This window comes from Antechinus flavipes, chromosome 4 (assembly GCF_016432865.1).
Source record: "Antechinus flavipes isolate AdamAnt ecotype Samford, QLD, Australia chromosome 4, AdamAnt_v2, whole genome shotgun sequence".
In the NCBI taxonomy this organism is placed as follows: domain Eukaryota; kingdom Metazoa; phylum Chordata; class Mammalia; order Dasyuromorphia; family Dasyuridae; genus Antechinus; species Antechinus flavipes.
This window is the reverse complement of record NC_067401.1, coordinates 329,241,261-329,263,998: the sequence shown is the minus strand read 5'-3', so window position 1 is coordinate 329,263,998 and position 22,738 is coordinate 329,241,261. Positions and strand designations below refer to the sequence as shown.

The 22,738-nt window shown below is 33.2% G+C and overlaps 1 protein-coding gene across 1 annotated transcript in view; it reads right to left on the bottom strand.

Annotated features, from left to right (window-relative positions):
- Positions 1 to 2,669: 2,669 nt before the first annotated feature.
- ADGRG6 (adhesion G protein-coupled receptor G6) overlaps positions 2,670 to 22,738 on the bottom strand; it is a 169,376-nt gene continuing 149,307 nt past the window's right edge. Inside the window, exons 22-24 of the mRNA XM_051997866.1 lie at positions 12,571 to 12,672; positions 8,675 to 8,827; positions 2,670 to 3,856 (exon numbers count right to left, since the gene is read on the bottom strand). Coding sequence (XP_051853826.1) covers positions 3,678 to 3,856; positions 8,675 to 8,827; positions 12,571 to 12,672 — 434 coding nt within the window. The 3' untranslated portion in view covers positions 2,670 to 3,677. The remainder of the gene's footprint in view (positions 3,857 to 8,674; positions 8,828 to 12,570; positions 12,673 to 22,738) is intronic.

The window sequence follows — 22,738 nt, the reverse complement described above, 5'->3', positions numbered from 1 at the left end:
TGAGGGCCAAATTGAGCCTTGGCTTTCTCGAGAAAGGGGATTACCCTAAATAACCACTGTTCTAATGAAACGGCTGGTAGCACCCTGTAACTCACTGTGAAAATGCAGTTGGCTGAAATAGACTTTTTAGTCCCTGAGCAGTGAAAGCAATGACTAGTTATCAGTGAAAAGGCAATCTAATCTTTAATCTCCCAAGTAATGAAGATTTTTCTTGAATTCTTTACTTGGAAAACTGAGGGCTTCCCAGTGAAGAAACATACACTGATCTCAATCAACCACAATGTTTGACATTGCATCAGTAACTGATGAAAATAGAAGGCTTTGAAGTGTATTTGTATCCCAGAAATCTAGAGACTAGTTACAAGTTTATTTCTATTGATTTGGCAAACACAAATCTATGTCACATATTTAATTGGTGGCAAGTTATTTTCCAGCTGTCAAGTAATCTTTTCCTATTGAACAGTCAGAAACAAAAACATTCACTCATAAAGGAATTTAATAATTTGGAATATTAACATCATAAGTATTTATTTGAAAAATATTTTCCATTTCAGGGAAATGGCAAATCTACTGTGCTAACTTCTTACTAATAATTTCAACTTATGCTCACATTCATTTTTCTTCATCAAAGATAGTGCTACAGAAAATATTTCACAAAGTGTTTAGAAAATATATACAATATTTCTCTCTTCCCTCCCCACCCTTTCATTTACCTTCCGAAGGAAAGTTTTTTTAAAACAACAAAGACAGTATAAAGCTATTGAAAAAAAGTAACACTTGAAGACACAAAAATAAATAAATATGTACATGGGAGATTATACCAACAATAGACAAAAGAAATCTTTACACTGCAAGCTATGGTGACAAAAACTGAAAGCATCTTAGATTGATGATTTGCAACTCTACTACATGGTAGTAAAAAAAGAGAAAAGAAAAGAAAAGAAAAAAAAAAGGCAGTTCTTAAAGGACAATCAATAATTTTCAAAGACTGGATATTAAAGTATAAGCCATTGTATTCCCTAAGTCAAATTCTTTCCCCTCTATCACACTTTTAAAATTCTAAGGATTAGGATTTAGGGATTGAGGGTAGAATTTGACCAATATCTTCATTCTGTTTGTATTTCTTTGTTGGTTTATTTACTCCTCTTCCATAGGAATATTTTCCTGTCATTTGGTGAGTACTATGAGAAATATAAAATAGAGGTTGGTTTAAAATTATATCTTAAACATTGTCAAGTAAACCCACTTCACTGTTAAGTGAATTTCATTATGACTCTCTAAAGAAAAGTAGATTAGTATGGGGGATAGATTTCTTAGGTAAAGGCAGGTTGAGTTCTCTGAACATTTAAGTTTAAGTTTTCAATAAATTTAATCTCATCTAAACAAGGCTCTAGTAGGGGCTCTTAATCTTGAATCCTTGAACTTTTAACTTTAGATATATTTTATATTTAGATAATTATATTAAAGCATTGGTTTCCATTATAAGTCTATATATTTTATTTTATACATCTGAAAATATTATTCCAAGAAGGACCCATAAGCTTCACCAGAGTATAAAAGAAATCCATTACAAAAAAACAAGTTGAGAATACCTGTTCTACAAGAATGGTAAACGATTTTGGGGGTTTATTTTGTTTTGTTTTTTCTGGTGGGTAGAGTTCACTTCTCAACCTGCTTATTTTGTACTATAATAGTAAGGTACAATACCTGGCCACCTCGCTGGAGTAATATTTGAAGTGTTCTTCTGCATGAACAAGCAAAAGGGAATACCAGTAAAGACACAGAATCTCATCACTTGATGACCTCATCAAGCTAGTAAAGAATGGCAACTTCTCCTCAGCTGAGAACTAGCAAGAGCCTTTGAGACAAGTGGCTCAGAATCCTTGGCTGTGGCACTCAAATATGTGCTACTTTTAAAAACATGTTTGGATCACTTTGGGCTGCCTTAAGTTTCATGCTGTTCTAAGATACAGGGCAAGCCATAGACTCAGATTGCTAGAAAGGCATTTAAAGAAACTTGCTGTCCAGGTCTCCAAGCAGGTCACATTTCTCACAGTTGGGGTAGCTGTCTACCTAGAAATGGATGCTTTTCATGCTGTTTCCCAGATGGGATGGAGTGAATATTAAAAGTACAGCATGTGCTAAAGTAAATTTTGAAAAAAAGCTCCATTTAACACAGCCATTGCTTTAAGCACAGTAAAAATGCACTCTTCTATGTATTATGTAACTATCAAGCATCCATTCCCTGCCAGCACCCTAAAAAAACAATTAAGGCTCTCTTCAAGTGCTTGAAAATGTCACCCATATGTATGAAATCAGGAGAGTGAAGCCATATTGTAATACCCCAAATATGATCTATTAGCGCCGGATTCCTTCATAAACATACTATTTCACGGTACATCCACAGAACTTATGAACAGACATCCCAACAGCAGCCACTGAAAACTCAGAGGATGTGTAACCTCTGAGTGGATAAGCAGCTACTGTGACTGTCTCTAAGAATAATGCTTGAAAAGCTGATTAGATTCCCAGTGTGTACACTTTAAATCCTTCCACATTTGAGACTAAAGGAACATAGAGGATCTATAGATAATATCCCCTCCCCCTAAAAATAGGGAAAATCAGTTGCTTAGTATATATATATATATATATATATATATATATATATATATATATATATATATATAACCATGCTCTACCTTCTGGGAGGAGATATGATTGTGGCTCTTCTCTCTCTATGTTGCTTTTCTCAAAATGGGGGCAGCTGTGTCAACAGATGAAATCATTTTGCCCTTAGGCATCTTCAAATATAATTTTAAAAGGAGAAAGAAAATATCTTAATTAAACCCTTTGGTAAGGGTTTACCTTTTAGGAGAAAAGTACTGACATTTCTTTAACTTCTGATCCTTACATTATATTGTCTTATGGTTGTTTATATATTATGTATACAGAAACCATGAGACATCTCAGAAATTTATGTGTGCTTGACAAGATATAGATGTTGATGAAATGTGAAAGGTGAAAATGTGCTCTCATTTAAGAAGTGTTAAGCAATTAGTTTTGGTATAGTTAAAAATAACTAACAAATAATCCTTTGTAATCTTTGGATGATAGAATCAAAATTGTATTTTTATCTGCTTGAAATTTCACCTACAAGGCAGGCACATGATGGAAATATGGAACTACTTTTGAGGGAGGACTTGTAGAGAACCAGTCACATATGGTAATGAAAATTCATGTTTTCTTCAAATGTAGGAGAAGAATATGTAGCAAAGGATGATGTCCAAAACAACTCACCATCAGCGTTAAATTCTTGATTGGTACTGATTTTTGACTGTTTCTTTTTTCCTTGTCCTCTGGCTTTTAAATATTCCTCAGTTCTGATTGATCTGATTCAACTATAAAAATACAGAGTGTTTCCTGTGGCTACTGAGTCAGAGAGCTAAAGTTTAGGGGATGATGGAAGACTCCAACATGGGGAAAAGGCACAGATGAGTTCCATTATAAATGTCACAATAGTATTTGTAATTAAAAACAAACAAACAAACATATCTTTCCAATGTATAGTCTTACCTAGGTAATGACACATTTACATTTGGCACTCCTACTGTTTGCTTTGCCTGTAAGTCTCTATTTGGGAGATGGAAGCTTATTTCTATTATTGTAATAAAGCCCAATTAAAACTTTGTGCTGTGGCCAAAAGTGTCTGACATGATAATGTTTTTGTAGAAATTGTCAGAGTGAGCATTGCAGTAACCTTTGACCTTGTCAATGACCTGATGGACTGGGATGATTGATGTTTGTTCTCCATCCAGATGAGTAAGTTTTGATGAGGACTTGTCCACAAAAACACTCTCTGTTGGAACGGAAGAAAAATTAGGTCACAATCTGGACAACTTTTGTGCTTAAGCTGCTGAATATTATTACTAGGCATTATTGACCAAAAGCACATAGGTAGCAGAGCTTTGCAGACTAAGATCTACTTTCATTCAGTGGCATTGAGCATTATCCCAAGGTTAAGCAGTGGGCTGCCAAACATTTCTGAATCAAAATGTTTGGTTTTTTTCCATGTTCAAATTGGGGACTTGTGTTAGTTTAATTTCTATAATTTTAGGATAGAGACTATATAAATGATATTTTTTATAACTGATATCTTTCAGAAAGTCAAGGAGGAAAGAAAATTTGGAAACTGTTTAGGAAAAGTAAAAGAAATCAAAACATAATTGTTCTTACATAAAACATTGTCACAAAATATATCAAAAGTTATTGGAACAACTTAAGAGAAAGCCTAGTACAAGTGATTGTTCCAATATATACTAAGAAATAATATTTTTATTCACTGGAGATTACTGCAATTTAGGGGGGTAAAATACATTTCTGAGTTAAAAAGTTTTTCTTTTAAGAAACCTCTTTCCATGTAACAGATATAATCCCACATTTGGATAAGAACTAGGTCTATATCATTGGTATAAAGAACCTTCATATAAGAAAACTTGGAATTGGGCTGGCACCTTCTTTATAATTTATATAATTTCAGAAAATTGCCTAGAGCAATGGAAGATTATGTTATTTCCCAGCATCACCCAGACAGTATTGGAAATGGGCAACACTTGAATGAAATCTTCCTATTTCAAAGGCTGGTTTTCTATCCACTCTGTCAAGCTGCCTCAAAGTCAACAATACTCTGAATTACATACTCTGAATTACTCAATGACTTCTAATGAAATTGATAAACATAGGAAATCATGGATTCATAGATTAGGCTAATGGAATTGAGCTACATATTGGTAAACTACCTCTTGAAAAGCACTTCCTTATTGATAATTTGTTTCTCAAGCATATTCCAATATTTCAGCTTTGAAAGTATTCCAACCATTCTAATGTTTTTAGATGTATTATACTGTCCTCACATAGTCTAAACAATTTGAGTTCAAATGTGACCCCAGATATTTACTAAATATTCTCTGGGCAATTCACTTAAATTCTGGTTACCTCAGTTTCTTTAATTTAAAAAAAAGGATAATAACAGTATCTATCATGCAATGTTGTGAGGATCAAGAGATATTATTATAAAGCACTTTGTTGGGACTATATAAATGATTCCCCCACGCACTTCTTTTTTTTCTTTGGAATACTTGGGTTTAAATAGCACCTTTAACATACTGCCTAGGATTTTGGGCAAAAAAAAAGTCATTTAATCTCCCTGTGCTTCGATTTTCTGATCTATAAAATGGGACCAAATAGACTCTAAAGTCACTTCCACTTCAGATCTATTGTATTATTTTCTGATGATCATATTCCTCCAACAAACTCCAAAATGCAGTCCTGCTCTAAAGTCCAGCAACAAGTCCCAATAGATCATGGGATGAGATTGTATTGGTGACACTCTTAGCATGTCAGAGCATTTCTAATACCTTCAGTTTTACTCCATTCTGCTTTATGTAGAGAAGCACACTCTGAAATGACAGAATGCTTTAAATTTAGGGCATCTTATATTTTCAGCTATGACCAGTATATTGCATAAGCAACCAATTGTTAAAGAAATTCATAAGGATCATATGTACTATATTCAGAAAACAATACATTCTTTCATTTCTTATCTTGTTCTGAGGTATGCATAAAATAAAATATGAATTAAAATAGGAAATGCTGCTATCAACCCACACAAAGGAAACATGAGCAAAGAACAGAAAGTCATTCAAGAAAAGAAGAATAGGCAGATTGAAGCAGCAGAATCATCATTCTCTGATGGTTGTGGAAAGAAGGCTCAGTGAGTCAGGATTGCTGACCACATACAAATTTCTAAGCAAGCTAGTTGAGTCTAACTTCTAATTCATCTATGCACTAGCCAATGGTTTTCTACTGGGGGAAGGGCATTTCTATAAAGAATCTTCCCCTAATGTAATCTTTATTTGATTTGAAATAAGAACACCTCCCCACACAAATTTCAAAAATCTTTAATCTCATATTTATAATTCCTTAAGGCTCCCCATGTACTAATGTTCTTAATTTGATCCAAGTTTTGATTCTTCATATATAAAATTTTAGCCATTCCATTTCTATTCACCCACCTGTTTTCAAACGTATAACCTGATCTATTGGTCTCCTTAGGCAATTTTTGTAAGGGAGCAACAATTCAATATAAGTATCATTCCTGATGTTCTAGATACATGCAAATAATGGACACCATAGAATCAGAACATAAATGGAAGAATGAAAACCACTGACTAGGGGATGTGAACTTTATTGGTCTTGTGCGACATTTTTAAGCAGATAAAATTTTTTAAGGAGCAACTCTGAAAGAGCTATTTCTTCATTTACTTCTATAAATGTACCATGACACACTTTGCAATTCATAAAAGCAGTATGAAAACAAAGTTTTCTAACCCTCTCCCTTGTTTTTCAGCCTCCTAGAACTGGCTGTTTTACTGCTTTGGATATCACTGACATGGATGTGATCACGTGGTACATTTCTTAGAAGGACAGGTTTGCAGATACCCCATGCAGAAGATAGCTAGAGCATATATTTGCTTGCTGGGAACTTCAGAAATCCCAGCCTCCATCTGAGAACATTATTGTGCAAAGTGAGCTGTACTGTGCAGGACAAGCAGTTTTTTTGTTTTTTTTTTCTGAGGCAGCAGGAAATCTTTTGGCTAAATTCATGCAAATATTCATTCCCCCATTATCTTATTGAGATTTCATGCATTCATAAAAGGAATGAATATTTTACCTGAATGATCCACCTTTGTTGAAGGAATGCTCTTAGAAGACATTATCTATGCCATAAACATATGAATGTCTAGGTCAATTCCAGGGAATAACATCTAAGTCTACAGCCATGATATCCTTTAAATGCACTATTAAAGCCCAAACATACACATGTGCATGCAAAACACACACACAAACACACACACACACACACACACACACACTCATCCCCATTTCCAAAATGACTTTGTCCCAAACATTTATAAGTTAGCTTCAAGTCAGAATACATTTTTATTCAAGATTCGTATTTCCTCAATTATGGATGACATCAGGTAAATATTTAGAAGAAGGCAGAATGAATGAACTATCTTATACTAGTATCTGAATGACTGATGACCCTTTCACTATCCCAGAAGTATTTCAGTTTTTAAGTAAATTCATTGTAACCCAAATGAATCTAAAATTTAGTGGCACTTCAGGCAATGTAACATAACTTAATGAAAAAAAATTCAGGCTGCTGTTGGGAGAGATTATCTTTTTCTAAAAAGGAAATAAAGGCAAGGGTGTGGTGGGGGAGAAATACTGTATAGGCAGATTTGCCTTTTCTGAAAGTCTTGTTTAGTTCCTTTAAATTGTCCTGCTTTTCAAAGTGTCTTCTTTTCTTCCATTTCTAAACCCACAGAGGCAATAGAACCTCAAATATTTCAAAAAAGCTTTCATGACACTTTCAGCAGGGGCTCTAATAGTAGGAAGAATGACTCCCTATTCCATCAGACAGAGACAGCTTTTAAAATGGATTGCTTGTGCTTTCTATATCAGGAACCAACTAAATGTGCACAAAACACTCCAAACAATTCCTTCCCCAAAATGTGACATAATGGCATATTCATAGACACCTGACATCTAAATGTCAAAGATGCCAATGCTATCATGCCATCTTTTTTCCTGTGCTCTAATATTAAACCATTAAACAAATGGAAGAGCTTTTCATTACATTTTTGGAAGACTTTTCAATCTGCAAAGTATTACTTTTTAGCTAAATGCTTGCTAAATAAATACCTACTTGGTCCTTTAAAGGACAATGTTATTTCCCTTTAGAACATGTTGCCAAAGACATTTAATGGTACATATAGATTCCTCCCCACCATTTTCCTTCCATTTCATAGTATTCCATAGATCATAAGCCTTTTACTTAATGTTTTCATTAAATAACATCACAAACTTAAGGTCAGACCCACAATCATGGAAAAATGTTACATGAGCAGAGAAGAAATGGTCATGACAGTTGAAATGCACCATATTTGCATTTTTCCCACACATTTTTGATGGAAGATACAACTGTGAAGGATTATTCTACCCTGGGATATAAGAATCTTAAACTCAGAAGAAATTAGCACTGGGCGATATTCCCTCATTACAATTGGCCAAGAGACTATTAGAATATTCTAGAATATTAGAATCCCTCTCTCAATTTTTGTATCTTTTAATTAGAGAAAACCATATGATTAAAATTGTGTGATTGAGTTTCTTTTGTTTTGGAATGCTATTGCTACAAAAGGACAAAGATCAAAATATCCAAAGTGATGTAGGAACAAATACAATGTAAAATAACAATAAAATAAATAGTAAAATAATAAAAATTGTGGACAATAAGACTTATTCCTCCTGCCATTTTTCATAGTCACAGAATACCGCTGTTTTCTCAAAGCAAAAGAGAGATAGCATGGTATCTCTCTAGTGGAAAAAATTCTCAACTTAACATCAGGAGGATCTGAATTTGAATGCAACCTCTGATACTTAAGTGTGTAACCTTGAATAAGTAACTTAATCATTTGGAATCTTAGTTTCTTCAACTGTGAGTAGACAAAATGAAATTTCTCACAGTCTTTAAAGTACTATGAAAATATTAGCTTCTCTGATTATTATCAATAAGAATATTTCTGAGATGTTAATCAAAATGACTTACCAGGATGGCTGTTTCTTTTAAAGTAAGTAGTGGAATTGGATTTAGATTTGGATGTAAGGTATGTTGAGTTGGATCCAATAGAGCTTGATGACAATGACTTCCCCAGATTATCTGAGCTCTTCTTGATGATATTGGTGGCTGTCTTGCTCCAGTCTGAAAAACAAAATATGCCCTTTTCCTATTGTTCTGCTTCCATCACTATGGAGTGTTTATTACTTATTCACTTTTATAATATTTGTACATATTATATTTTTATGATAATTAATCACAAGCATTACTCTGAGTGGCCTCCTGTTTTCTGATATAATATCATTAAGCACTGAGAAGACAGTACCTTATTTTTATCCCAAAGTGTGGTGATTTTTTATATCCCCATGAACTGGATTTGTTTGAAGGTGAAAATTCTATGGTTTTATTATGGCCTTAATATATACCATATATATCAATCCAGTACTAAAATGGACCCAAATAGTATTTTTACATAAAGCAAAAAGAGTTACTTTTATTAGTAAAATATGTAAGATATTTACTGTTAAAATTGAACATTTGATGCCCAAAGAACAAGAAAAGAATTTTGCTTTAATTAAAAACTGCTCAAAATATATATTGTATATGTAACATGTGCATATGTATATATCCATTTCTATATTACCTATCATCTATCCATATGAAGAAAGAAAGTTTTTAGATAGGATGCAAGCACTTTTGAACAAAAAAAATTCTATGGCTTAACAATTTGTAAAAGATATAGGTTAATGCCTCATTTGTATGTAAACAGTCTAGTTTAAAGGAACATAGAAAAAACTTTCATTTATTAAAAACTGGAAAAATAGGAATATAAAGACATGTAATTTGAAGAACTTCAAATGAGATACTGAACTGTTTTGAGAATTTAGAGCTACAGGAAACTAACTATACCCTATAACTCATTTGAATGTAATTGTTTTAAAACTTAAGGGAGTAAAATTAAGAATAGAGAGAAAGAGAGAGGAGAAGAGGAAAGGGAGAGAAATCATAACTATTCTAAGACTAAGGGTTTGTAGTGCCCAAAGACAATGGGGTAAGATTACAGTTCTCTAGATTAAAGGGAGTTGTTTGCTTATATTTTCTTAATTTTCCTTTAAAGGTAACTGAAAGTTCAAAAACCTTGTAATGTTCTGTAAATTCAAGAATACATAGAATAGTTTATCTCTCAGACTTGTGGAGGAGAAAGAAATTTGTGACCAAAGATGAACTAGAGACCATTACTGATCACAGAATAGAAAATTTCGATTACATCAAATTAAAAAGCCTTTGTACAAATAAAACTAATGCAAACAAGATTAGAAGGGAAGCAACAAACTGGGAAAACATTTTCACAGTTAAAGGTTCTGATAAAGGCCTCATTTCCAAAATATATAGAGAACTGACTCAAATTTATAAGAAATCAAGCCATTCTCCAATTGATAAATGGTCAAAGGATATGAACAGACAATTTTCAGAGGATGAGATTGAAACTATTACCACTCATATGAAAGAGTGTTCCAAATCATTATTGATCAGAGAAATGCAAATTAAGACAACTCTGAGATACCACTACACACCTGTCAGATTGGCTAAGATGACAGGAAAAAATAATGATGAATGTTGGAGGGGATGCGGGAAAACTGGGACACTAATGCATTGTTGGTGGAGTTGTGAACGAATCCAACCATTCTGGAGAGCAATCTGGAATTATGCCCAAAAAATTATCAAATTGTGCATACCCTTTGATCCAGCAGTGTTTCTATTGGGCTTATATCCCAAAGAAATACTAAAGAAGGGAAAGGGACCTGTATGTGCCAAAATGTTTGTAGCAGCCCTGTTTGTAGTGGCTAGAAACTGGAAAATGAATGGATGCCCATCAATTGGAGAATGGCTGGGTAAATTGTGGTATATGAATGTTATGGAATATTATTGTTCTGTAAGAAATGACCAGCAGGATGAATACAGAGAGGACTGGCGAGACTTACATGAACTGATGCTAAGTGAAATGAGCAGAACCAGGAGATCATTATACACTTCGACAACGATATTGTATGAGGACATATTTTGATGGAAGTGGATTTCTTTGACAAAGAGACCTGAGTTTCAATTGATAAATGACGGACAAAAGCAGCTACACCCAAAGAAAGAACACTGGGAAACGAATGTAAACTATCTGCATTTTTGTTTTTCTTCCCGGATTATTTATACCTTCTGAATCTAATTCTCCCTACGCAACAAGAGAACTGTTCGGTTCTGCAAACATATATTGTATCTAGGATATACTGCAACATATCCAACATATAAAGGACTGCTTGCCATCTAGGGGAGGGGGTGGAGGGAGGGAGGGGAAAAAAAATCGGAACAGAAACGAGTGTCAATATAATGTAATTATTAAATAAAAAATTAAAAAAAAATAAATTCAAGAATAAAAAAGAAAAGAATTTATTCAAGGGTGATGACCAATGGTTAACTGGTAACTAAAGAAAGGGCTTTGTGTCATACAGATGTTCCTAAAGAGATCAATGAAAGGAAAACCAACAGTCTAGGGTTCCAATAATGTGACAGTAGGGAGACAGAGAAGAGGCAATTATAACAATTTTTTTTTTTTGATAAAGGCCTCATTTCTCAAATATGAAGGATATGGCCAAATTTATAAAAATAAAAGGCATCCCCCAATTGATGAATGGTCAAAGGATAAGAATAGACATCTCTTAAAAGAGATTGAAACTATTTATAGCCATATGAAAAAAAAATGCTCCAAATCAATACTGATTAGAGAAATGGAAATTAGAATAATCTTGATATACTACCTCACACTTATTGGTTTGGTCAATATGATGAAAAGAAAAATGACAAATGTTGGAGGAGGATGTGGAAAAAATGGAACATTAATGCGCTGTTGGTGGCTTTGTAAACTAATTCAATAATTTTAGAGAACAATTTAAAACTATCCCCCACTACATACCTTTTGACTCAGCAATATCACTGAATAGGATCTGTGTGCCAAAGCAATCAAAGAAAAGTCAAAAAATAAAAAAAAAATTTATTTGTATCAGCTCTTTTAGTGGGGACAAGGAATTGGATCTTGGGGGGATAAATTGTTGAATGGCTGAATAAGCTGTGGTATATGATCATGATGGAATATTATTGTGCTATAAGAAATGATGAGCAAGATGATTTCAGAAAAAAAACTGGAGAGTTTTATGTGAACTGATGCAAATTGAATTAGGCAGAAGAAGGAGAACATAGTAAAAGCAATATTTTAAGGAGAATCAACTGTGAAAAAGACTTGACTGCTGTGATCAAGACAATAATCCAACACAATTCCAAAGGACCCATGATAAAAAATATTATCTACCACCAGTTAGATGAACTCTAAATGTAGATTGGAGCACACATTTTTACTGATTTTCTATTTTTTTCTTGATGCACATGAAATTTCTTTTGTTAATAGCTAATCTGACTTACATGACTTCAGATTATAATTAACCTGAAAAGACATACCTTCTCAAGGGGTGGGAAAGAGAATTTAGAACCCAAAATATTTTTTAAAAAGTCAATTTTTTACACTTATAATGAAATAAACTTCTTTTAAAAAGAACACTTTTTTTTCCTTTTGAATATGATTCCTGGTGGTACCAATATATGCCTACTTTGCCCAATAGACAATGAGTGTATTGGTGGGATAGTGTAAATTGTGATGTACTTTATTATTCATGAATTTGATTTAAGATAAGTATTGTGGCTTTTTTTGGCTTATTGCCAAGTAAATAGCTATATTTAAGAGTTATAAGTATCATTAGTATGAGCAGCTTTTTTTGTGTAAATACAAATGAATCAATTTGGACTCAAAGAGGATACAAGAGAAAACACACTCTAATTTATTTTACCTGAATTGTCTGCTAAACGAAATCTTCCACAGCACAGGTGTCTTCTCCATTGTTTCTGCACATTCTCTTTCATAGCACAGTGGAATACAAATATAAACAATCCTGAGACAACAACAAAAAAAATATGATTTGAGTTACCCTCTGACTATAAGTTCTACAGAGGAAAACACTTTCAATCAATTTCTAAGGAACATAATGCCCAGAGCTAGGTTGTAGGGATAGGATTTTTAGAACAAAATTGAACAGGGATAGGATAGAATTAGGATGTTTACAATTAAGTTGATCAAAATATTCTTATTCTCTTTCCAAGTATGCAGAGACTATTCTGCTTTTCATGACCTAAAAAAAAGTGGGGAGAGGGAGAGATAAGTATATTCTAGGGGATGGCAACTGGTATATAGCACTTGAAAGAGTGCTAGTCTTTGCATCACAGAGGGTTTTAGGCCTTCACTCTGCCATTCAAGTTAATGCCCTGGGACAAATGACCTAATTTCCTGGATGTTAAATTTTTTCATTGATAAAGCAGGAATTTATTTATTTATAATTTAAATAACTTGTCCAGAGTCATACATGCAAAAAGAATGTGAGAGGGAGGGATTTTGAACTCAGGTTTTCTAACTCCAGAGCCACTATACTATACTGCTTCTTAATTCAGAGTAAAGAGGATGTAAATAGCTTATTTTATATAATTGTGATGGGTATTAAGTATAAATGTCCAAAAAAGTTAACTATCACTGGACTCTTATACTGATTCCTTTTGTTTTAGTCATCCATGTTCAAAGGTTAAAAAGTTGACATTATATAATGTCTTGTAGACATTAGGATAAAACTATGCTCTGGAAATACTTTGTTTTAGTTGTGTTTTGTAGCTAAGCTGTGAAATATCTAGCCTTGCTACTGTCGGGTAGAGACAGGAAGGCAGTGAAACAAAGTAAAATAAAATTTGTTCCTCTAGTTTTAGATTCTGTACTAATGTTCTGAATTAAAATTTTGTATCAAAAGATTACTCCTTTGCTAATGTTTTTAGGAGAAATATTTTCTGGGATTATCCTAACTTCCATCAGAGCTTTAAAAGATACTAATGTCTGAATGGGACTCTAAATCAAGGAGAACTCTTTTCTACACTATCTGTGAGGCTTTGATAAAGTTTCCTTATTAAGGAATGTCATTAACAATACCTTCAGTGGCCTATCTCTTAGTGATCTGGGGAAGATAAAATGAAATACTAGACAGGAAAAGCTAGCAACCTTAGGAATGGACACATTAAAAACATCCAAATTATCAGTATGTTTGTGTGGATTTTTTCAGCAGTGGAGTCTGGTTCCATTTGAAATCAGAATATGCTTCACAGAACAAATTATTCTACTGAAAATCTGGAATGACTAACCTTTTAAAAGCGAATTTAAGTTAATTTGGAGATAATTAGTATACCAAGATTCATTTGGGACCAAAACCTCTTCTTTACTGGAGTTTTGCCATGGGAAATGTGGTAGGTAAGCACATCTGGAATCAGGCACATATGGAAGTATGGAAAGGAATCTTAAACCCCTTAGGAAGAAGTAGCAACAGATGCATCCACAGAGCCAAGAAGAGCTGAGAGCCTAACACATGGGGATAGAGATCCAAGGCTCATTAAACTCTCCCCTCCACTTCTTCTGCTTGACTATTGTATCAGAAGCAGTTACAGAACTCAATGCTCCATTCTCTATCTTTAGTTCAGAAATACAGCCTTGGGTACCTGAGGGGCATCATTGCAGAACAGAAACAGCAAGTCCCACACTGAAGTAGCTGATCTCTATAATCAAACTTCATAGCAATTCCTACTTGTTAATTAAAGTATAATTTTAGAAACCTCAATTTAACAAAGGGAGTGAAGCTTCTCTATTATTTTCTTACATTTTTTTCTCCATTTTTTTTAAACCTTTGGCATCATTTTACTCCCTTTTCCCCACTGGACCCTCTTCTCAGCTATGTCTTCTATTCCATGCATATTTTGCTCAGTATAAGAAAATCTCTCATTGCAAAAGGAAAATAGTGCTTATTATAATAGTTAACACATTTAGGAAATATTTTGAAATGTGTAAAGCATCTTCCCTATATACTATCTCATGTAACCTCACAACAAACTTATGAGGTATGTAGTTGTGATCCTTATCTTCATTTTGTATATGGAACTGAGAGTCAAAGAGCATAATCATACAGTTATTAAGTGTTAGCTGGATTTGAAACCAAAATCTTGAAATTCTAAACCCTATTCCTTTTCCATTCCACTGCCTTTCACTGTCATTGTGTTCTTTGTATTTCCATAATCATTGTCTTGTTCTACCTTCCCATCTTGCTTATGTTTCATGTCAAAATTTTCTCATCTTTGAGAATAATGACCCTTAGGAAATAATTCCACTCTTCTTCAGGAGAGTTCCATCCCTTCCTGTTATTCTTAAAAAAAAAAATACTACAAGTCACTAGAAGTCTTTATCTCTGAACATTATAATACCAAGGAGACATCCCCATAGTTATTTTTTTTTTATCTAATCATAAGCTGTCTGACTTAAGATTAAGAAATACTGGGGAAAGGAAGAGGGGAAGGATCAGATCATAAACAGATTTGGGAAGGGTTAGTGATAGGGAAAATATGCAATAGGATACAAATTTTAAATTTACCAACATAGTAAAGCAGCAAGGGAGAAGGCATTTAGCAACAGCAGGGCTATACTTAAATTAATCAGATTATAAAGGAATAGTCCTTATATAGCTTTCAAAGATTGGGAAAAAACAGAAGATTTAGGAGTCAACATAATAGGTATCTTCAAGGGTCTTAATGGTTATCATATATGAGAAGGATTAGCTTTGCTCTGCTTGTCCCCAAATGGCAGAACTCAAGAGTAATGGGTAGAAAGTATAAAGAGGCAAATTCTGGCTTCATAGTTTAAAAAAAAAAAAAAAAAGACTTTTCAATAATCAGAAATATCCTAAAGTGGAATTGGAATGCAGAGGCAGTGACAGTAAACAGATGCCCTCCGTGGTAATCTTCAAGAAAACACTGGATGGTCACTTGCTGTTGAAGTTGCAGATGAGATTACTGTTTAGGAATATGGTTAGACTAACTGGTTTCAGAGGTAGCTTCTACCTCTGAGACTGCAATTCTGCTGTCCAGAATAGAGAAAGAGAATCCAAGATTGTCTTAAATTAAGAAGAGAGCCATAAAGAAAGTCATAAATAGTATGGGAATTAATTTCTTTTATGTCAATAATAAAATACTTTTGGCCTTTCCTTTACCTTCCCTAAACCCTGGACACAACTGAAATGTTTTAAAATTCCTACTAGTTCAAAGATCCTAATGGAAATAAGGCTCTCTGTCATTTGGCTAAGTCTTTTTCACCCCCACTGCATGTTTGTATTTGATTTTGGTCTTTTTTAAAAGTCCTTTACTCATTTATGAAAAACTAACAAAAGATATTTACTTTAATAACCCAACCTGAAATGCTGGTTCATACTGACGAAAAGCTGAGGGTTGTATTGGAAAGAGCTCTGAACTCTGAATCGGAATAGGATTAGAATCTTGGGATAAACAATTATTGCTTGATGGACTTTGGGAAAGCCCCTAAACTTATTTAAGTCTTTTAATACACAGTGTTTTTGTGAATTAGATGAACTATAAAATGATATGTAAATGGGAGTTTTTTTCCCCTAATAATAATGTCAGTCTTCTAATCTGAAAAATAGGAATAATAAAATTTATATGAACTATTTCAAAGGGCCTTGCCAATTATAAAGCTCTACATAATTATAGATATTCTCATTTATTTCTCATTTGTTACTATTATCATTATAGAATTAAGATTCAAATCATCTTAATTTGGTCCAGGCAATAATTATTTGGCTTGTCTGGACAGATTTTTTTTTAAAAGTAGCCAAAGATCTTTATCTTAGTTAATTAAAAAAACACCATTAATGATATTCTCTAAAGAAGAACATAAATATTTAAAAACCTCAAATTCAGGGCATACAATATTGTCTACTTTTAATTTCACTTAAAATTAAAATCAGAATGGTACAAAAGAAAGAAAGCCAGATTTATCATCCTATAATTTCCAAGCAACAGGTGAAGGTTAAAAAATGGACCTTGAATTAACCTTCTAACTTGCTATTTGGTGGGTATTTTAACTATTTCAACTGGAATAAAAGAAAGAATCTTGACAGATGGTCTATGTGATAGCTGCATCGCATCATTTCTTTTACTACATGAGTGATAGGACATTTCAGAGAAAGAAGATATATGTCAAAGTTGGTTAAAAGAAATGGAACATATCCCCCACAATAAGGAAATACTACAAGAAGAGTACAATAGATGGAAATGGGTAGTTACAAGCCAATAATTCTCACCTAATGATCAATTTTATCATTCTTTGCATTTAGGCAGATTGAGGCCTAAAAAGTGGTCAACTGCTTGCACCTGATAAGGAACTTTTGAGAATACTTGCCTATATCAAGAAGCTAGGTGATGTAATGGATAGAATCCTGCCACTGACACTCTGTGACCTGCCTGTGTGAATCATTTACCTCAGTCTCATTTTTCTTATTTGTAATATGGGGATAATAATAGCACCCACATCAATGTTGTGAAGAGCAAAGGAGACAATATATAAAGTTTTCTGCAAAACTTCAAGAGCTATATTTTCAAAAAAAGTATTGAGCAGGACTTTGGGAAATCTGGGATAGTGTAGACAAGATAGGTGGGTAAATGAACAAGATTTTTATGAAACTGAATTGATGTATTCTGTTACAAGAGTTCAGAAAAGGAATAATTATGAGGCTCTTAAATGGTCATCTAGTCCCTTGTGAAATTTCTTGCAGGATACCAATATACTCTTTGGTATATTGGTATTTCTCCAGAGCCAAAGGATGAATAATTTATTTCCCAGAAGTTCACAGGATCTGAGCCAATATGATGTAGTCACAGGTGTTAGGGATGGAAAACTCCTGGTTCATCTTTACCTTTATGCCAACTCAAGATTCAGAGTGAAAATGATCAAATCATTGGAAAAGCTTGGTTTTTTGAAAACTCATACACTATACTTTTTAGAGACGATTTAATATATACTTAACACATTTTTCTGACTCATTTGTCCAAGTTTTCCTTAGTTTTGAATTTTATTCTGATACATTAATTAATTTGTGAACAAACATAACATCTCCTTAAATTAATGTTACTTTGAAACTTTTAGAAGATTAAATCCCTTTGTTAATCATTCATTAAATTTATGTTTATTGATTATTTTAATGTGAACAGATTTTAATGGAGAATTTGAACATATAAATCTTGAACAGAAGTTCTCTCTCTCTCTCTCTCTCTCTCACACACACACACACACACACACACACACACACACACGTCACTAAAGTCCTTACACTATTACAATGAAATTACCAAAGGTTCTTAAAGGTTATATATGTCAATAGAGTATAAGTTTGGTAAATCAATAATAAGCTGTAAAAAGGTTCATGTGCCCTGTGGTGGACCACATGTCTACTGTCTGAGGACCAGACAGTTAATTTGAAGAAGCTCACCAACAGACTGACCACAGGATGATGACTAATAGATCATTCAGTAAGTCTGTGAGTAACCATAATCTGTGTAAGTGGAAGAAGGGTTTAAATTTAGCAAATGAAAGGCACTTGAAATGTTGAATTATTATGGTCCTTGGTACTAAAATATGTTAATGAAGAGTGATCAATGTGTATAAAAATTGGCAGGAAGGATCCTAGTGTAGTGAAAAGAGAAGTTAATTTGGAGTCTGAAGACCTAAGCATAAAATTTAGTTCTGTCATTTATTGCTAAGGTGATCTTGGCCTATTTGTTTTAAATAGATTCCTAATCTAGGATTAATGACATGTTTTTAAGGTCCCTTTAGACTATGTGACACTGCCTCTAGAACACCCCAGTAATGACGTTTACTTTGTAATCCTGGACTCCTTAATTAATTTCCTGGAGCCTCAATTTCCTCATCTTTAAAATGAGGAAGTTGGATTAGATGTCCTCTGAGATCTCTTCCTGCTTTCAATTTATGATCTTTCCAGCTTTGAGTCCTATAGACTAATTTATGTATAAAATTGTGTGTCATATGAAAATATAAGCATGGTCTTTTAGATTTGTAAATATAGCAGCTAAGTGAAAAATCTGTTTCTGTTCATTATTGTGATTTCAAATATGGCTACTTTTAAAAGGGACTTGATGAGAATGAGATCATAAGAAGCTTCTAGTGAGGGAAAGGCAGAATACCATCAAAATGCTACTATACTACTATCAAAAAAGCAGTTTCCTAAGTTGTGAAGTGCTCTGTGTGTGTTTGGTAGTCATTGGTGAAATCTGAAAAAATTTCACTAGGATGCTCGGAGAAGTGTGTTAAGACTTTTCACATGCTGATGGAACTCAATTTCACTAATGGCATCATGTATTTAGAGAAAAAAAAATTACAAAAGAATAGGCAACAATTTTATTTCCATGGCTTAATCCTAGATCTAAAATTGTTGTCTACTCTTTTTCATTTATTGAACACCCAAGCTCATGCTTGCTGTACTTTTGTGTTCAATAGTAAATTTTGTGATTCTATTAGCATAACAGTGACATCATTATGCAGTAGACAGAGTAAACTTGGCCAACATCCTCTTAGCAACAGAGAATAGTGAAATGACTTTTATTTCTTTAGAATGAATTACTCTTTTATTTCCTGATATATGGTCTAAAATGCTACAGCAATATTAATTATAATGTGTATATAATTCAATAATTTCTTCACAACTTTTCTAAATTGTGCATTCTCTTTTAAAAGCAATTTGTATGCATCACTCCATTCTTAATTTACATTCTTCACTGAAGGGAAATGACCTGATCCTTTTCTAGGGTACAACAGATAAAGACAAATGAATATATATAAATCAGTATGGCATTTCATAATGTTATACAGAAAGCTAATTTGTCAGCTTTTAAGGAGAAAAATGTTTAAATGACAAATGTGTAAGTTTTCTTACATGGAAAATAGAAAGAAAGAAGAGCATGGATTGCCAGAGGAAGCTAGAAAATTATAAAGTTAGATTTAATCCCACTTTAGTTAATGCTTTTTGTTTGCTTCCAGTTGAGAAGTCTATACTAGATCTAAAATTGTATAACTCTGGTACTTTCTTGCTTTCCCCTTTTCACTAATCACATAATGTGTATTTCCAAAAATTCACATAGTTTTACTAGGCTACAATGTATATATGAATTGCTGTTTTTCTAGAATCTAAGTCACCAGAAAGCACATACTACTTGATTTGAATTAAATTATCGACTCAAAAAAAAAAAAAAGATACCAAAAAGCTAATTACACAAAAAGTAAATACCAAGTATTATATTGGGCTCAGTACAGATAAAGCCCAGCCTCTTATACCTTCTATATTTATAGTTTTAGATATTTACAATGATATTTCCTAATTTTAAAATCATTTTGGATAAATAAGTTTATTATCCTTACCTAAAATAATAAACAATTTAAAATACATTGCATAGCTATTAAGAGTACAAATAGACAACAATGTAGAGATAGATATATTCTGAATCCTCTATTTTTTTTAATCTGACCTTTAAATGTACTTTAAAAGAAAAGTATCTTTTTTTTTTTTTTAAACAAACAAAATCTTCTCTTAGGAGAGTTATAGCATAGAGAATAACCCACCAATATAGATCTTTAGTGACTACTTAAAGAAGGTTTCAGCTAAGCAAAACACATAAGAACCTCTAGCACAGAACCTTCCCTTTATAGTATAGGAAACTGAGATCCAGACAATTAACTGATTTGCCTAAGATCTAATTAACCAACTAATTAACTAATTAATTTTGAAGCTAAACTACACTATCTTTTCATGAAATCAAGTACACTATTTGATAGAAATATGTTCTGCATTAGTGACCTCTAAAATGAACTTTTTTTTCCAGGATATTTTTAAGAAAGTACTAACAGATATGCATAAATCTGTTCTGAATTTGCACAATTTAAAGTTAGTCTTAAAACGCAGAGATTTATGAAGAACAGAAACTTGATGAGGTTTACAGCATTTTCCCCTACTGACAGGAGAATCAAGCTGGGAAAAAGAAAACATCCCAATTCTCATTAATGGAAACAGACCTGAACAGACTGCTGTAGCCATTGAAATGGTCTGAAACTGCCAGGAAATTCTAATAGCAAAAACAAGTTTGAAGGAGCTAGATCAATGTGCCTTTCATAGGTTAGCTATGGAATCTCAATATATAAAGCTACAGAATTTATAAAATAAGCAGACATTTTCCTAAGTATTAATTTAAGTATTTCTGTAGTGAGAGATACAGAAGAGATTAAACAAAGAGAATGTCTAATTTTTATAGAAAAAGATAATCAGAATATTTTTATATAATCCTAATATATAGTTTCTCTCTTTTAAGGATTATTGGTCTAATGAGTTAATATAATGAGCCTGTTTCTTTTCCCCTGGCATGGCAAAACTGAGTACACTATAAGCAGCAAAACTAGTTATAAGGCATTTACTTTGGGAGAAAAAGAGTCAGGCAAATTCAATGTCAAATTCTGGAATATTCCCAAAGTCACACTAGAGCACAAGCCATTCCCAACTCAATAGAACTATTTTTACCTCATTTAACCTTTTCCTTTAATTTCTCTTCATAAGATGATAAAATTTTAATAGCAATAAAAATAATCAATTACACATAATTACAAGTGTTTTAAGGGATGGATAATGTGGCTCACTGGCAGTTCATACTGAACAGATTTTGAGGTTTTTTTTTAAAAGGCCTGAAAAAGCAACTTGAATCAAAATGTGATATGCCTGAAGGAAAGGGGGAAAAATCCAACTTGACCCCAAACTTTATTAATAGAAACCTCACATCCTAAGCAAGGGAGATAATTGAACTATGTACTGAACAGATTTCAATGGAGAATTATGATCAATTCTGGATGTAATATTTTAAGTAGATCTTTGAAAAATAAGAATAATGAAAATAGATGCTCTGGATTTATTAAAGACAGAGATAACATACGTTTCAAATTGGAACAATGCAAGGATTACAAAGAGGGCAGCTAGGTGGAACAGTGGATAGAGTGACAGACTTGGAGTCAGAAAAACTATCTTACAAAATCTGGCCTCAGGCACTTACTACCTTGTGTGATCCTAGGCAAGTCACTAAACCCTATTTGCCCCAGTCCCTTATCTATAAAATGAGTTGAAAGAGGAAATGGCAAATAACAGCAGTATCACTGCCAAATAAGATCACAGAAGAATCAGACAGGACTGAAACTCCTGAACAATAACAACTACAAAATAAGAATAAGCAGTGCAGGGATCCTGAGCGAGCTTGACATATTAGAACATTACGAGTAAATCACTTAATTTCATTTCATAAGGAAAAATGTAAAGTTCTTGATTTTAAAAGATGATTATTTCAAGTACAAGATGGAGAATCTTGTGGCTCGACAAAATATTTTTCTGAAAACGTTCTGAGGATTTTGGTGGACTGCAAGCTCAGTATGAGTTATCAGAATTTTTCAGAGACTTGTAAAGCTACTACAATCATGATTTGCATTTATAAAAAGGCATGAGTGACCAGACTAAAGTGTTAGTATTGCTATACTACATCCTACTCAGAGTCCACATGAAATATTGTGTTCAGTTCTTGGCATTCTACTTTAGGAAGAACATTATTAAGACAGAGATTACCTAGAGTAGGGTGGCCAGGATGGTAAAGAGCTTCAGATTCAAGGTGCACTTGAAGGCCCTAGTGATGTTTCCTCTAGACATCCCAGTACAGAGAAAAAAAGGGGAGGGATAAGTCACCCTCAGCTATCTAAAGGGCTACAATATACATATAAAAGAGTTTAAACTCCTCTTTAGCCTCAAAGTGAAAAACTAAGAACAATGTGTGGAAGTTCTAAAATGGTAAATTTAGTCTTAACACTTGGAAAAACTTCTTAACAATTCTACTTGAATGGGCTTAGTGGGCTATCTTGAGCAGTAGTATTTTCTTTTATATTAACAATTATCTAGCAAGATCTCTATGACCATTTGTAGTACTGTTGAACAATAGTAGTTGTCACACCTTTTAGTCTCAAGACTCCTTTACATTCTTAAAAATTATTGAAGA